This window comes from Gossypium raimondii, chromosome 11 (assembly GCF_025698545.1).
Source record: "Gossypium raimondii isolate GPD5lz chromosome 11, ASM2569854v1, whole genome shotgun sequence".
NCBI classification, from domain to species: domain Eukaryota; kingdom Viridiplantae; phylum Streptophyta; class Magnoliopsida; order Malvales; family Malvaceae; genus Gossypium; species Gossypium raimondii.
This window is the reverse complement of record NC_068575.1, coordinates 53,477,822-53,495,211: the sequence shown is the minus strand read 5'-3', so window position 1 is coordinate 53,495,211 and position 17,390 is coordinate 53,477,822. Positions and strand designations below refer to the sequence as shown.

At 33.8% G+C, this 17,390-nt stretch overlaps 1 protein-coding gene across 1 annotated transcript; it reads right to left on the bottom strand.

Moving 5' to 3' along the window:
* Positions 1-585: 585 nt before the first annotated feature.
* Positions 586-2,374, bottom strand: LOC105802950 (uncharacterized). Its single transcript, XM_012634872.2, has 2 exons — positions 1,811-2,374; positions 586-1,217 (listed from the first exon to the last, which is right to left on the bottom strand). Exons 1-2 carry the CDS (start codon positions 2,361-2,363, stop codon positions 673-675), a joined length of 1,098 nt encoding a protein of 365 aa, XP_012490326.1. The 5' UTR covers positions 2,364-2,374; the 3' UTR covers positions 586-672.
* Between the last annotated feature and the right edge of the window lie 15,016 nt (positions 2,375-17,390).

Here is a 17,390-nt window from a genome sequence, read left to right as displayed (position 1 = left end):
CTAAACACCAAAAGAGAAGACTAATGGATATCTAGATGAAAGAGAAAATGAGACTAGTTCCAAGATGGATGGGGCGAATGTGAGTGGAAACACGATATTTCTTCCCTAATTTCTTATTCTTAGACCAGGCTTGTTTAAGTTTAATTTTTAGCTTTAAGTAGTAATTTAGTATTTCTTTTTTGTATTTTTGTTTAAGTAGTTACTGTTTATGCATTTATTGTTTGAGATTAAAATATTAAATTTTGGGTGCTTTGTGGTAATGTACTTTCTTAAATAGCTTTGGTAAAACTTTGAGAAGGGACTTGGAAATAAGATGAAAAGGAAGGGGAAAACCCCAAAAAAGGAGAACAAAATTAAAGAGAAACCCAGTGATTCCACTCCCAGGGAACAAAGAGAAAGCATAGTGGAAATGCTAATGAATTATTCCTATATTAGTAAATTGTGGTTAGAGAGGACTTATAGCTCGTGCATATGAAATTGCACTGTGGTTTAGTGCATAAAATCATTAATAATTACCTAACAATTGTCTTCTTTTTGTGATACAATAAAAAAGTGAACACCACAAAAGAAAAGGAATAGTTTGGATTCTTGGAAGTTGAAATTTTGATAAATTATATCGTGTAAGTGCAAGTCCAGATCCATATACACCAATTAGATTGTTCAACTTCAAGTTTACAGAACAAACTCAACAAGGGCATGTGTCTTCCTGGGGTACCCCATTCCAAACATATGGTTGAGATAAACCTTCCCATCTTTCACAGTCGCCGCCGTGGCTAAACGATGCATAGGACCCTTAAACTTTGCCACGACGGAAGCCGTCTCCCATCCATCGGTGCTCTCCACCAATCTCCCAGAAGGGTTTCCGGCGGCAACTACAAGCTTAGTAGGAGAAATCAGCTCTAAACCATCGCCAAATGCTAGTGGACCACCGGCAACTTCAATCAACTTCACTTCATCTCCCTTGGCTAGATCAATCTTAAACAAATTTCCGCTGAGAGTATGAATTACAATTAAGTAGCCATCTGGGTGGTAGACAATTCCGTTTAATCCAAGCAAGCTTTTGTACCACTCTTTTGGAGTGAAGAGTGGGTTTGTGAGGGTAGACAATAACTCACCATCCACACCTACCTTCCAAATCTTACTGCCTTTCACATCGGTCACGTACGCATTACCATCTGCATCTACTGCAACATCATCTGCCATGGATTTCTCATCTCCTAAACATCAAGAAATTTAGGTTAGAAAAACGTTTCTTTATAGTTTTATTTAGAGCATAGGGAGATAACGACATAGCCATAATGTCAACGGGTGAGTTGGACAATGATTTAAACGGGCCTTGAATTTTGACCATAGCCCATTAGGCAACAACACAAGCCCAGGCTGCTGAGTACTGGCCTGGCCTCCGAAATGTATATGATGATTCAAAACGATAACATCGATGCTTCTTTTTTATCAAGTCAAAAACTATACAACCATACATACATACAAAAAACTATACCTCCTCCAATGGAAGTAAAATATCCATACATACAGACAAGTTCAGATTCCAAGATAAAGTTCCACCAATTAAATACTAACATCTATGCTTTTTTTTTTATCAAGTCAAAAACTATACCACCATCATCTGCCGGCCAACTTAAATCACCGAAAGAAACAAAAACATTTCTACGGTACCCTTAGGAGTTGGGATATGCTGTTATCAGCCTAACGAGAACTTAGACCAACCCAATTCAAACTTTAAATTTCAGGTAATATTGAATTGAATTTGATTATTGTTACAGTAGAACATAGATTGGTTTAGAATACTTACCAGGGCCACTCAGCTTGGTTAGAAAGAGCCGTTTCCACGTGGACAAGTCATAAGCCGCAAGTCCACTATATCGGTTTCCTAGCACGTCGGCTACGGCCAGAAGCAGCCGGTTTCTGGGCCGGTCAAGGGCGATGCCGTTGGAAGCATTCCCGGTCAAGTCAGAGTCTTTGACGACTGTGACCTCTTGTAATACGACGTCAGGGGTGTAATTTTGGGGGACGTGGATTTCTCCGACGCCGCCTTCCAAGAAACTGACAAGGAATCGACGGCCCTGATCGTCCCACTTGGCGCACTCGCGGAAAAAGCCTGAGCTGTGGTAGTGGAAAACGTGGTGGTCAGTCTTGGCGCGTTCTTGGGAGATTATGTAAGCGATTGGAAGTGCGGATACGATGAAGAGGAAAACAAGAAACCTTGCTGAGCAAAACCAAAGCGCCATGCCTTTTTCTTTCACTGTGATGTGTGTTATTATGGGAGTTGTGGAATCAAAATAACTAAAAAAAGAAAGGTTTAAGTAAAGCCCAAACGGAGGGGGAGCGGGTTGTTTTTTCTGCATTTCATTTTAAAGGTTAAACTATGCTATAGGTACTTATACTTTTCCATAAATTTATATTTAGTTCAAGGCATTTAGTTCCTCTTCTTTTTCATATTTTAAATTTTAGTTCCAATAATTAGTAAAACCGTCAAAATTTTCCGTGTGGCATTTCAAAATAGAAAAAATACTCATTTTGCAGCAATATAACTAAAAATCGGTGTTGTAATGAACCTAAATTTAACAAAATAATGTTAACAGTTGAATTTAAATTTTGAAATCTGAAAAATAAATAAACTAAAATTTTAAAAATAAAAGTATAAGGAGTAAATTCTAAATTTACAAATAGTACAAGAAATTATGGCATATTTTAATCTAATTTACATGAGTTTGAGTCTTATTTGAAGTATCTTATCCTCTTATTTATAAATTAAGAAAAGTCTATAAATAATTTTAGATATTATGTTAAAAAATAAAGATTATTTAAAAATAAAAAAGAATAATAATTTTCTAGCAATCAAACAATATGATATTTTAAAAGTCTTGACAGCTGCTGGTGAATAATAATAAAAGTACAATTCTATATCTATATATAAAATGGGACTATAAATAGAAATTAATTAAGAAGAAAAGCATGATAATTGGATTAGGTTGGGTAGGTGGAAATATGAAGACTGTGGTTGAATTATAGGTGATGTGATTAATCATATTTATTACAAACTTCACACAAAGTCAAACCATGTTAATCTCTTCTTCTATACTTTTTTAAGGAATAAATAAAACAACTACAATTACGTCATTTTATAAAAAGAAAAAGCATTAATAAGCTATTACTATTTTTATTGTTTTTATTTTACGTCATTTTTTAAATTAACATCATTTTCAAAACATACAAATGATCCAGTATTTTTCTAATTTTAATTTTAATTAAATTACATAAAATTATTAAAATTTTAGGAAAAAACCAAATATGTTGAAACTACAGCTTGAAAAAACAACCCATAAAGAAATTGAAAACCTCAAATAAATAATTAAAAATTAAAAGAAGAGATAAAAGAAAAAATGAAACCAGCAATTAAAAATCGAAAAAGGTTTGGAGGAAATTGAAAATTTATAGTCACCACTAATTGTATTATCAAACTATATTATTTGATTAAAACTTAAAATGGAAAAAAGTTCACAGTCTAGAAATTATTTTTTTAAGAAAATTGGTTGCACAAACATAAAAAGTATTAACTTTCGAGGAAAAAATTTGTAAAAGAAGAAAATACGTATGTTTATTATTTAAAAATTAATTATTTTAAGTAATTTAATTAAAGTTAATTTAAGTTAGAGAAGATAGTAGATATAAATAAGTGTATAATAATATTTTGTTATCTTTAAAAATGAGTGATGTGATAATATTTTAATAACGCTTAAAAATTATAATATTTAATATCATCCTAATATAAGTTAAATGTGAATTGCTGATATTATTTTACTAATAAAGAAATAACAAATACTAATGTTTAAAAGATGTTGGGTAGCTACAGGTGCTCATGGGCCGGACGGCCTGAAATATGGGAGGGTTCGGGTAAAAATATAGGTCTGAAATATGGGTTTGGGCAAAAAACCGAGGCCCGTTTAGAAAATGGGCCAAGCCTCGGGCACCACTTTTTCCCCCCGAGCCCGGCCTGGCCCGAATATATAATAAATATTTATTTTTTATTTTTTATTTTTAAAATACTTTTTTATTTTTAAAATAAATTTTTGGTGTTTATTAAAAAAATGGGCGGGCCGAGCTCGGGCTTAGGAATTTTTTCCCGGGCTAGGCCTGAACAAAATTTCAAGACGGGCCGGGCCTAGGACGCGGACCGAAATTTTTTTCTGGGCCCGACCCATGAGCAACTCTATGGGTAGCCCATCCACCCATTAAAAGACCTGATGTTTTGTTTGCCCAAATCATACCTCTCAAGTCTCCGCCGAAGAGGAAATCCTTGGATGGAAATTAATGATGTCTTTGGTCTAACAGAAAAAATGTTTATTTAATATATAATTAGATATAAAATAAAAAATAATTAGTACACATTTAAATTTAAAATTAGAACGATAAATAAAAACTTTTATAGAAAATAAAACCTCCTCAAAATAAGTGAAATCTTTTCTCCTTTTTCTAAAAACAAGTCATTGGAGTGGTTAAATATTACCGATTGAAATTACTTTATTACTAACTTGTATACTAAAACATGATGAAAAATAATACTCCTACTAAACATAGCAAGTATGAATGTAAAATAGTATAATTTGTAGAGGAAGAATGTTTTAGGTTTTTTGCAAAAAATTAACAAGTATACGTTTTAGAATTGTTGTTATTGCTTTTAAGATAACTTCGACACTCATGGGTGAGTAGGTCAATTAAATTTATCATTTTCGCTTTAAATAATCAGTTTTCAAAGTATTGAGTTTTGTTTAAATATTATTCACAACCATTAGAAATTAAAGTATATCGTTACAATTTAAAATTCAAATATTTTAAAAGAACACGACACTTGTGGGTGTTAAGGTGCTATAGTGATTCCCTGTAACACCCCTTACCCGTATCCAACACCGAAATAGGGTACGAGACATTACCAAAACACATACACTTGTAAACGTATTTAACCGAATTATAAAATTTCATCTAAATTAAAACTTTCAAAATAATTAACATGCTTCTATAACTTTTTACAATATATCATCAAAATATTATAACCATAATAATTAGAGCCTACGAGACCTGATACATACTCATGCAATTCAATGTTTCATTTTCATTTCATTCAATTTGCAACTTCTCAAGCTCACAATTTAAATCAATTCACTAGCAATTTCCATTTAATTCACGTACAATTCAATGACATTAAGTTCAACACTAATACGTATTTACTATTTAACTCAACGTTTATCGATTATACCGTTCAATAACACATTTATGAAATTCTCAATTTTGCAATGAAAATATCACTTTAGCTTAAATAACAACATCATCCTGGTATAAATACACTACCACTTATCCATTTACTTTAATTCGTTTGGGCCCATTTGTCACTTACCATCCTTAATCAAATTAGGGAACGGTTACAGAAAATTGAGTACTTCACTTTGACTTTGCCATAGTATAACTATGGTCTTACGTATGATCACTTATCACTTGTCCCTGATCAGATAAGTATAGCTAAGGCTACCACTTATCACTTTGTCACTTGATCAGGTAAGTGTAGCTAAGGCTACCACTTATCACTTTGTCACTTGATCAGATAAGTGTAGCTAAAGCTACCACTTATCACTTTGTCACTTGATCAGATAAGTGTAGCTAAAGCTACCACTTATCACTTTGTCACTTGATCAGATAAGTGTAGCTAAAGCTACCACTTATCACTTTGTCACTTGATCAGATAAGTGTAGCTAACGCTAACACTTATCACTTTGTCACTTGATCAGATAAGTGTAGCTGAAGCTAACACTTATCACTTTGTCACTTGATCAGATAAGTGTAGTTAAAGCTAACACTTATCACTTTGTCATTTGATCAGATAAGTGTAGCTAACGCTAACACTTATCACTTTGTCACTTGATCAGATAAGTATAACACTTATCACTTTTTCACTTGATCAGATAAGTATAGCACTTATCACTTTTTCACTTGATCAGATAAGTGTAGCTAAAGCTACCACTTATCATTTTGTCTCTTGATCAGATAAGTGTAGCACTTATCACTTTTTCACTTGATCAGATAAGTGTAGCTAAAGCTACCACTTATCACTTTATCTCTTGATCAGAAGTACTCAAATCCGGCGTTCCGATTAATTTGATCATTTATTCGATTTTCGCATTTTTGTTTTATTCTCATTTCAAAAATACATATATTTCATCACACATTATATTATTCGTGAAATTAACATTTAATCATTAAATTTCAGCCATATGAACTTATTATTTCATTATATTTCCACACTTGTTTCTATGCACATCACACAAGATATAAGCATATCATTCAACCATAGTTGCAAGCTAGTGTATTTAAACATAACTCTTTTTGGAACTAACCACACGATAAACCATTTCAATGCATAACTTATAAATTTAACGTGGCATAATCTAGCCACTACTTGGCCAAAGCCTAAGCATATACACCAAATATGTTAGCCAAATACACATATAGCATAAAGCATTATAAGCATGGATGAGCACAACATTTATCCATGTATCAGGCTTACCAACATGTGTTAATTCATAAACCATTCATGGCATTATTTCATGCCAAATCATATACCGAATATACCATACACACATACTATGAAACTTTATTTTCACACATGAGCTTAAACCATGACCAATAATGCACAAATATAAGCATCATTTCTATTTCATCGTTTATCAATTAAAATCAAGCATATGACCAATTATACACAAATCATTCATATATTTCCCAATTTTCCTCCTTCTCCTCTCCATTCAACATCCTTAATGCGTATAACACACTTAAACAACATTAGCTATAATTTCACTATTCACTCACATGTATATTTAAAACTGTTTATCCGAGTCAGAGTCACTAAATTATTTTTATCCGGAGCTACAGAACTCCAAATTAAGATCCGTTAATTTTCCCTGAAACTAGACTCACATACCTTCTTACCATAAAATTTTCAGAATTTTTGGTTTAGCCAAATAGTATATTTTATCCTTTAAAGTTTCCCCTATTACGCTGTCTGACAGTTCCGACCACTCTTCACTAAAAATGAATGATATAATTTTACAGAATTTGGATGATGTTTCCATTTATTTCCTTTGAAAATAGACTCATTAATTATTCTAATCATATAAATTATAACTCATAATTATTTTTATTCAAATTTTTATGATTTTCCAAAGTCAGAACAGGGGAACCCGAAATCATTCTGAAATTGTCTCACAAAATTTATTATATCTCATGATTTACAATTTCATTTCTTACATCATTTTTTCTATGAGAAACTAGACTCAATAAGCTTTAATTTCATATTTTATTCACCCTCTAATTCAATTCCCAAAATTTTTGGTGATTTTTCAAAGTTATACTATTGCTGCTGTCCAAAACTGCTTTAGTGCAAAATGTTGATTTCCATTTTGCCCCAAATTTTACAGTTTATACAATTCGGTTCTCTCTCAATTAACCCCTCAATTAATCTAATTTTCTCAATTAATACTTTACCTAGACATTATAAGTTGTTTCATAACTATTGAAATTTAGAATTTCCACATATAACTCTATCTTCAAACTCTTTTACTATTAGGTCCCAAACATTCACTTTCTATTCAATTCTTTCAATAAAATCAGCATATGAACAATTTAAAGCTCTAATTCCATGCTAAATCATCATATATTTCCAACATGTATTCATAGCAACTTTCAACTTCTTTCATAGAATCAAAAACTAATGAATACCATAAGTGGGCCTAGTTGTAAAAGTCACAAAAACACAAAATTTTCAAGAAATAATCAAGAATTGAACTTACCTGCAGTAAAAATAGGAAGAAACAGCTTAAGGAAACCCTTCTATGGTGTTTTTGCTGATGAGAATGCAGAAAAATAAAGAGAAATCTAGATAATTCCACTTTGGTCCTAACTTTATTAAGTAAATTTTGTAATATTCCAATTTTGCCCTTATTTCTCCTTACTTTGTTGCTGATTTCATGCCTTTGCCGTCCAGCCCAAATAGACCGTGGGTCTATTTGCCTTTGAAGCCCTCTTCCTTTTATCATTTACGCTATTTAATCATTTCCCATAATTTTGCATTTGTTACAATTTAGTCATTTTTGTTCAAGTAATTATTGGAACTTTAAAATTTCTTAACGAAACTTTAATACTAACTTTTTAACACTCCATAAATGTTTATAAAAATATTTATGGCTCGATTTAAAATCTTCGAGGTCTCGATACCCTATTTTTTTATTCTAATTATTTTAATATTTATTTCTAGTGCACTATTCACTATTTCAAAAAATTTCTTAACTTCACATTTAACTTATACTCACTAAATTAATAATATTTTCTACTCATTTGTCGAATTTAGTGATCTCGAATCACCGTTCTGACACATCTGAAAATTCAGGCCATTATATTTTTTTTTCTCGTCGGATTTGTGGTCCAAAAACCACTGTTCCGTCTAGACCCAAAATCGGGTTGTTACATTCCCAAATAATTATCCTAATTCTTTTAAGGTGTTAAGGTACTCATGGGTACCGAAGTACCTCTTAAAATGTATTCTTAGAAATATTTTTTACGAAACCCTATTATAATAAAAAATTTAAAAGAGTTACAATAATCAAGCAAAAATTTGCAAGTATACTATTAGACTTGTTCATAGACCAACTTACTTGTCCAAACTTGAAGACTCATCCAAAATATAGAAGGGTTTGAATAAAAATACATTACCCAAAAAATTGACCTATGCAAAAATATAAACTCATTTAAAAAATAAGTCGAGCTTAAACTTTAACATTCAATATTAAAACTCAACTTGAACATTTTTATACATTTGTAATTCACTTTTTCTAAGGCAAACTACTTATCATTAAAACCAAAACCAAATTCAAAGGGATCTACACTAACCCCAAACCAATAGGTTTGTCTCGTACACCATGCCCTAAACATCTCTTTCAATTGTTGAGCTATTCATACACTGTTCAAAACTTAATATATCAAAAAGACAAAGAAGAAGAGAAACAAAAAAAAACAATCTGTGTAAGATAAAGACACCCTAACCAATCGGTGAGCCGCCTTATTAGCGGTTGAAAATGTCCAATGAAGGACAAACTTTGAAATTGTTATTTCAACCGTTAACAGTCACGTAAAATAAAACTATATTCATAAATACCCAAAGATTGGCCATTCAGGGAAATGATGGCATCTTTGCAATCCAACTTCACTTGAACATTGTCCCATCCTTCCAACTTGAGCCAAGAGAGCCTCACGAATAGACATGGTTTCTGCCATAAGCGAATCATGCAACACCAAGAAGAAACCTGTCAAGCTAGTAATGAAACGCCCCTCTGCATCTCAAAGAAACGCATCGAATGTAATCACTAACTCCGCAACAATGCACAATGCATCTATATTGCATTTCAACGGTCTAGGCTCTGGTTTGGTCACCAAACATTACCCCAAGTAATAGAACTGGTTGGACACGCTCATAGATGGACTTCGCAGTGTCCCAATATTGCAAGAAATCGTCAGCAAACTGAACAACAGTGCTTGCCAGAACAGCTTTATTTTGCCATACCAGTAGATTTCGAAAATGCCAAATTCTCTACAGGATCGTAAACCATTTACTTTTCACACTATAAGAACTTGCACTTACCATAGCATCAATCGTTGCTACGACAGTGGGAAAATCACAGATAAACCAGCAAGGTCACACATCAATCACATAGTTGCACATTAAAAATACATGGTTCATATACTCCAGCAACGAGTAGCGAGCGCACAAAGGATCAATGCTGCAACCTTCTCAATCAAACAAGTGCAACATGGAACGAAAATTTTCAAGCAAAGCCAAACAAAATTTTTAACTTTGGGAGGCCATTTCGAATTCCAAATGCGACACCAAGGGCCATTGTACTCCAAGTATGAATATTGGAATAAAGATAAAGTGCGAAAGTATACCCCTTTTTAACCGTGTAAGTTACTTAAAAGTTTCATACTAGTGAATCGAGCAGATTATGAGTAGCTATCGACACCCTAAGAACTTTGGTCGCGTCACTAGGAGCTAGCAACCCCTCAACAAAATCACGACCCCCCATCCATCGTCATAAGCTCACTCATTGTCATAGTTTCGAATCCAGGCAGAGGCTCTGACCTGACAAAAAAATTTTCATCATCAATGAGCCACAGGGGACGATAAACTTTGATATTTGTACCTGTGCCCGCCCGTAATTTAAGCCCAACGGCTAACATACCCTTCGTTGTATATAAATTATGCCAAACGAATGAAGGATTGTTTCCCTCTGAGGCCTTAAGGAACTCCGTATCAGGAAAATAATAGGATTTGAGTATTTGGCGAATGAGAGAATCCAACCGGGAAATAAGCTGACATCCCTACTTACCCAACATGGCTATGTTAAAACAATGAAGGTCTCGAAAACCTAATTCTTTGGTGCACATAGATTTTCCCATGAACTCTAATGGATTTGACGTTAGGGACTGTCATTTGAACCCCACCAATACGCATCCACGAGATTTTAGAGAGAGGCACAAACACCTGTAGGAAGAAGGAAAACACTCATGTAGTAGATTCGTAAAGCTTATACAACAATCTTAGGGACAACTTCTTTGCCTGTTTGAGAGAGAAATTTGTTCTTTCATAGACGAATCCTCTTACTAAGCAGTTTCCTGTTAGAGTATGTGAATGTTAGGTTGTTAGTCTGTTAACAAAGTCTGGTATATTGTTAGTAGATTAGTTAGCAGCAGTTAGTCATACTTTGTCATTATATAAGTTCTATATTTACACTGTTACAAGCACACAATGAATACAAAATAATCAGTATTTTATTTCAGTATTTCTCTCTTTTATTCAATTTTATAGATTTACTTACATGGTATCAGTCTCTTCGATTTTGGAGACCTGATTTTCGTCTGCTTACATAACTACCACTACTTCTGCTAGTTCTGCTTCTATCGAGCATGGTTGTCCGGTGTTCACTGGTGCTCGGATCGTCTAATTCTTCCATTGCCATGACATTGTTAAATTGGATGATGGCAGCTTTGTTCAGTGGCAGTAACATATTCGCCTGATTATTGAAGGTTACGAACTGACTGTGTAACACCCCTTACCCGAGACCGTCGCCGGAATCGAGTAAGAGATGTTATCCAATTTAACTTACCGATTCGGAGCATAAAAATTTGCCTTTAAAATTAAATTCACTGTTCACAACAAAACTGTCTACCTGCGTGACTTTCACTAATTTAATTATAACTCGAGTTACAGAACTCAAAATTTAAATCCGTAAATTTTCCCTGAAACTAGACTCATATTACTACTTACCATAAAATTTTCAGAATTTTTGACTTGGCCAATTAGTACAGTTTATTCATTAAAGTATCCCCTGTTTCACAGCTCGACAGATTTGACCTCTCGGCACTAAAAATCAATTATCTCTTTGTACAGAATACATATAAGGTTATCGTTTGTTTCTTTTGAAAATAGACTCACTAAGAAATCTACACATATAAATTATGACCCATAATTATTTCTGTACAATTTATAATGATTTTCTAAAGTCAGAACAGGGGACTTCAAAAACCATTCTGACCCTGTCTCACTAAAATTCAAATATCTCAAAATACAGAATTCCTTTTCCTACATCGTTTCTTTCATATAAAAATAGACTTGATAAGATTTAATTCCATATATAATTCACTCTCTAATTCCATTTCTACTATTTATGGTGAATTTTTACATTCACGTCACTGCTGCTGTCAAAGAAACTGCTTCTTTGAATTAGTTACCATTTACACATACATAATACCAAAACATAATCTTTACTAACCATTTCAATAGCTAATCTTAGCCATATCATTTGAACATGCTCAAAATGATTAAGACTCTATACATGCCATAGTTTAAACATTTTGAAAAGCACATAATACCGAGATGATTATGATAGTGTGATACGAGCTCCGACGATCCCCACTTCGATCAAGTTCAAATCACTATATAACAAAGGAAAAGAAGAAATGCGTAAGCTATAAATAGCTTAGTAAGTTACATGTAAACAATAATTACTCATTTAATAATTAACACTTTTAACATATAACTAATCAAAACATTTCTTAGCAATTTCAATCACTTACACATGCACAATCTTACCAATTCACTTGCATATACATTTTCACACTTAACATTTCATATTCACTTTAATTCATTATTAATCCCGTTGAACAGTTGGAATATACACGGATACGTAGAGATTTAGCACATAAGTGCCACACTGATATGTAGCCGAAGCTACCACTGATATGTAGCCGGTTACCACCGAAATGTAGCCAAGCTACCACCGATCAATAACACCGGAAATGTCCACGGGCTCGCTCACACAAGTCGTCAGTGTCTCGCAACACATGCTAGATCACCCAACACCGGACTCACTGTAACATCTTTGTAACAACTGTAACATCGGTCTCTAGTGACATGTCACTTGTATCCAATTCTATTCCTAAGTTCAACCGAATTTACACTTAACACTTTATTACTTGAATAATTCATGAACAATTTTCCTTCCACATTCAATATTAATTCACATATCAAATATAATTCACAATTTATACAAATATAACTATTATTTACATATAACTTACCTCGGATGCAAAACGACTATTTTTGTAATTTAGTCGATAACTTTCTCTTTTCCCGATCACTTCCACTATTTCTTCTTTCTTGATCTATATTAACACAATTTAATACATTTTATCAACATTTCATTCAAATACAATTCATACACAACATTTTGGCAAATTTACATTTTTCCCTAAACTTTTCAAAATTCCACTTTTGTCCCTAAGCTCGTAAAAATAAAATTCACTAAATTTTTAAATTTCAAACTTCACTAAATCATATTTCATGCTCATAACAGCCCTCAATTTCACAAAATCACAACTTTATGCACACTTTACCATCTTTCACAATTTAGCCCTTTTCAACATTTTCATCAAAATTCATCTAGTAAAACTTGTAATTAACACTTCAAACATTCATTATCTAACATCACTAATCAATTTACAATTATATCATGAATGGGTCAATTTTAAACTTTAATTTCATTTAAATTAAATGGTAGAAACATGAAATTCAAGCTTCAATAAGCATAAAATACGAAAATAATCAAAAGCGGGCAAGAAATCACTTACAATTGAGCTTAGGAAGTTCAAGAACCCTAGCTATGGTGACATGAATTTTTTGGCAGCAAACGTCTGATTTTAAGAAGATGAACACTTGTTTTCATCTTTATTTTGTCTTTATTCAATTTGGACAAAATGCCCTTGACCCATTACTTAGATATTTTCTAGAAATACCCTTTTGTGTCCATAACACTAATTCATGGTCTAATTGCCACATAAACACTTCCAATTTCATGCAATAATTCAATTAAGTCATTTAATCACTAATTAGACACACTTTGCATTTTTCTCAATTTAGTCCTAAAATTCAATTAAGCACTAAAGCATTAAAATTTTCTATCCATATTTTCACACAATATTTCAATCAATCAGTAACTAATAAAATTTATAAAATTAAACTATTTCACTTGGATTTGTGGTTACGAAACCACTATTCCGATTAGGCCCTATTTCGGCTATCACAATTCTCCCCTTAGGGATTTTCGTCCCGAAAATCTTACCGATGAATAAGTTGGGATCTGTTTCCTCATAGCCTCCTCGGTTTCCCATGTTGCCTCTTCCATCCCATGCCGTTGCCATAACACTTTCACTAAAGCAATTACTTTGTTTCTCAACTGTTTCACTTCTCGTGCCAAGATTGAATCGGCTCTTCTTCGTATGTCATATCCGATCAATTTCCACTTCATCGGTGAAATCACATGCGATGGGTCCGATCGATATCGCCTCAACATAGAAACATGAAACACATTATGAATTCTTTCCAATTCGGTGGTAAAGACAATCGGTAAGCCATTGGACCAATTCTTTCTATCACTTCATACGGGCCAATAAATCTTGGACTTAATTTACCTTACTACCAAATCTCAAAATTTTCTTCCATGGAGACACTTTCAAAATACTTTATCACCCACTTGAAACTCAATCTCTTTTCTTTTCAAACCGCATACGACTTACATCGATCCGATGCGACTTTCAAACAATCACGGATTATCTTCACTTTTCTTCGATTTCTTTTACCAAATCGACTCCATGTAACGATTTTCATTAAGTTCATCCAATATAATGGAGTCCGACACTTTCGTCCATACAACGCTTCATAAGGTGCCATTTTATGCTCGATTGATAACTATTATTATATGCAAACTCCACCAAAGGTAGATATCTTTCCCAATTACCTTCAAATTCCAATACACAACATCTCAACATATCTTGAGCACTTGAATTACTCTTTCGATCGTCCATCGGTTTGGGGATGAAATGCTGTACTAAAATTCAATTTAGTACCCAATGCCTCTTGTAATTTCTTCCAAAACCTTGAAGTAAACCGTGGATCTCTATCAGATATAATAGACACAGGCACACCATGTAATCGAACTATCTCAGCAATATACAATTCAGCTAACTTGTCAAGTGAAAAACTCATTCGCACAGGAATGAAATGAGCTGACTTAGTCAATCGATCAACTATTACCCAAATTGAGTCTTTCTTTTCGGTGACAATGGCAATCCGGAAACAAAATCCATAGTAATTCTATCCCACTTCCACTCGGGCACCATAATAGGTTGAAGTAACCCTGAAGGTACTTGGTGTTCAGCTTTTACTTGTTGGCACACAAAACACTTTGTCACATACTCAGAGATATCCCGTTTCATACCCGCCACCAATATAATTTCTTTAAATCATTGTACATTTTACACTAATGGGTGAATCGCTAAGCGACTATCATGTGCTTCCTGCAAAATTTTCGAATTAAATCAACATTTTTGAACACATATTCGTCATGAAACATTAAACATCCATCTGAATCAATCCGAAAATCGAATTATCGCCCCTTTGTATAATCGAGTCTTTTTCTTTGTAATTCATTATCCACTTTCTCGAGCCTCATAAATTTCTTGAAGAAACAATGGACTAGCTTTTAACTCGCAAGCAATGATCCATCTTCATCAATGTTAATCTTGTATTCAAAGCTCTCAAAGCAAGAGAGACTTTCGCTCAAAGCATCAAGAACTATATTGGCTTTTCCGGATGATAATCTATTACAAGTTCATAATCTTTCATCAATTCCAACCATCTTCGCCGCAAATTCAGATCTTTTGTGTCATAACATATTTCAAACTTTTATGATCTGTAAAAACATGACATTTCTCACCATATAAATAATGACGCCAAATCTTCAAAGCAAAGACAATAGCAGCCAACTCTAAATCATGGGTAGGATAATTTCGTTCATGCGGTTTCAATTGTCGAGAAGCATACGCTATCACTTTTCCTTCTTGCATTAATACACATCCAAGCCCATTTAACGACGCGTCACTATAAACAACAAATTCCTTTCCGACTCAAAGTTGCACTAACACCGGTGCCTCGCTTAAACACTTCTTTAATTTCTCAAAACTTTGTTGACACTCCTCATCCATTCGAACTTAACATCTTTTTGCAACAATTTTGTCATCGGTGAAGCTATCATCGAAAAACCTTCTACGAATCGACGGTAATATCCGCTAAGCCCGTAAAACTCCTAACTTCGGATACATTTCTTGGAGGCTTCCATTCAACTATTGCCGATATCTTATTCGGATCCACTCGAATGCCATCTCCGAGACAACATGTCCCAAAATCCAACTTCACCGAGCCAAAATTCACTTTTACTAAATTTAGCAAATAATTTCTTTCTCGCAGAATCAGAGCACAATTCTTAAATGTTAGGCGTGCTCACTTCACTTCGAGAATAAATAAGAATATCATCTATAAACACCACCACAAATTTATCCAAATAGGTAGGAAAATCCGATTCATCAAATCCATAAAATAGTGGAGCATTAGTCGGACCAAAAGGCATTACAAGAAACTCATAGTGACCATACCGGGTTCTGAAAGCAGTCTTTGGCACATCTGACTCTTTAACCCTCAATTGGTAATATCCGGATCTCAAATCAATTTTGGAAAACATTGTGGCATCCTTTAACTGATCAAACAAGTCATCTATTCGGGGCAATGGATATTTATTCTTTACTGTCACTTTATTAAGTTGACGATAATCAATACACAATCTCAATGTCCCATCCTTTTTCTTCACAAATAGCACGGGAGCACCCCACGGAGAATAACTTGGTCTGACGAATCCTTTATCCATCAACTCTTGCAATTGCACTTTTAATTCTTTTAATTCAGTTGGTGCCATTCTGTAAGGAGCAATCGATATTGGAGCAAGACTGCATTACTTCAATACCAAACTCTACTTCTAATCGGAGGCAAACCCGCAACTCTTCCGGGAACACATCTAAATATTCACATACCACGGCATCGATTCGATCTTTGTTTGAGACACTTTTGTATTCAACACATAAGCAAGATATGCTTCACAACCATTTTTCAAACATTTCGAAAGCGGATATGGCGAAATCACAATTGGCATCACATTTGACTTATCTGTTTCAACCCAAGAACTGTACCACTACTACACTTCAACTCAAGAATTTTTCGACTACAATCTATCTTGGCCTTATGTAATGTCAACCAATTCATTCCCAAAATAACATCAAATTCATCAAATGGCAACAACATCAAGTTGGCGGGGAAACACTGACCTTGTATCATCAAAGGACAATTTTTGCATATTTTATCAACTATCACATGCTTGCCTAAAGGATTTGACACTTTAATCACATACTCAGTCAATTCAACACACAAATTCTTATCAGACACTAAATTCATACATACATACGAGTGAGTAGAACCAGGATCAATCAATGCAAGAACATTAGTGTCGTAAAGAGAAAATATACCAGTGATCACATCGGGGGAAGATGTTTCCTCTCTAGCTCGGATGGCATAAGCTCTTCTGGAGCTCCCACTTGAGATCTTCTGATCGTGTCTTTTGTTACACCTTTACCACTAGTTCCAGTCCCACATTTCTCGATGGTCTTCCTCTAGTAGTCACACCGCCGATCTCACATTTTGAAACTTTTCTATCTCTTCTCTTTCGGACAATCTTTCACAAAATGATCTTGAGATCCACATTTAAAACATGCTCGGTGATTAAATAACATTCCCTAAATGTCGTTTTCCACAATGTTGACATTCCAGTCTAGTAGGTTTAACACTACCTACACTTGCCATAGAAGTCGCTTTGAGCTTTGGAACCCGAATA

Excerpts from the sequence above, each read along its gene's own strand:
- LOC105802950 (XM_012634872.2), bottom strand. The coding sequence starts at position 2,363 with ATGCAGAAAAAACAACCCGCTCCCCCTCCGTTTGGGCTTTACTTAAAC. Across the intron at positions 1,218-1,810 it reads AACCAAGCTGAGTGGCCCTG|GAGATGAGAAATCCATGGCA; the intron begins GTAAGTATTCTA and ends CTTGATGTTTAG.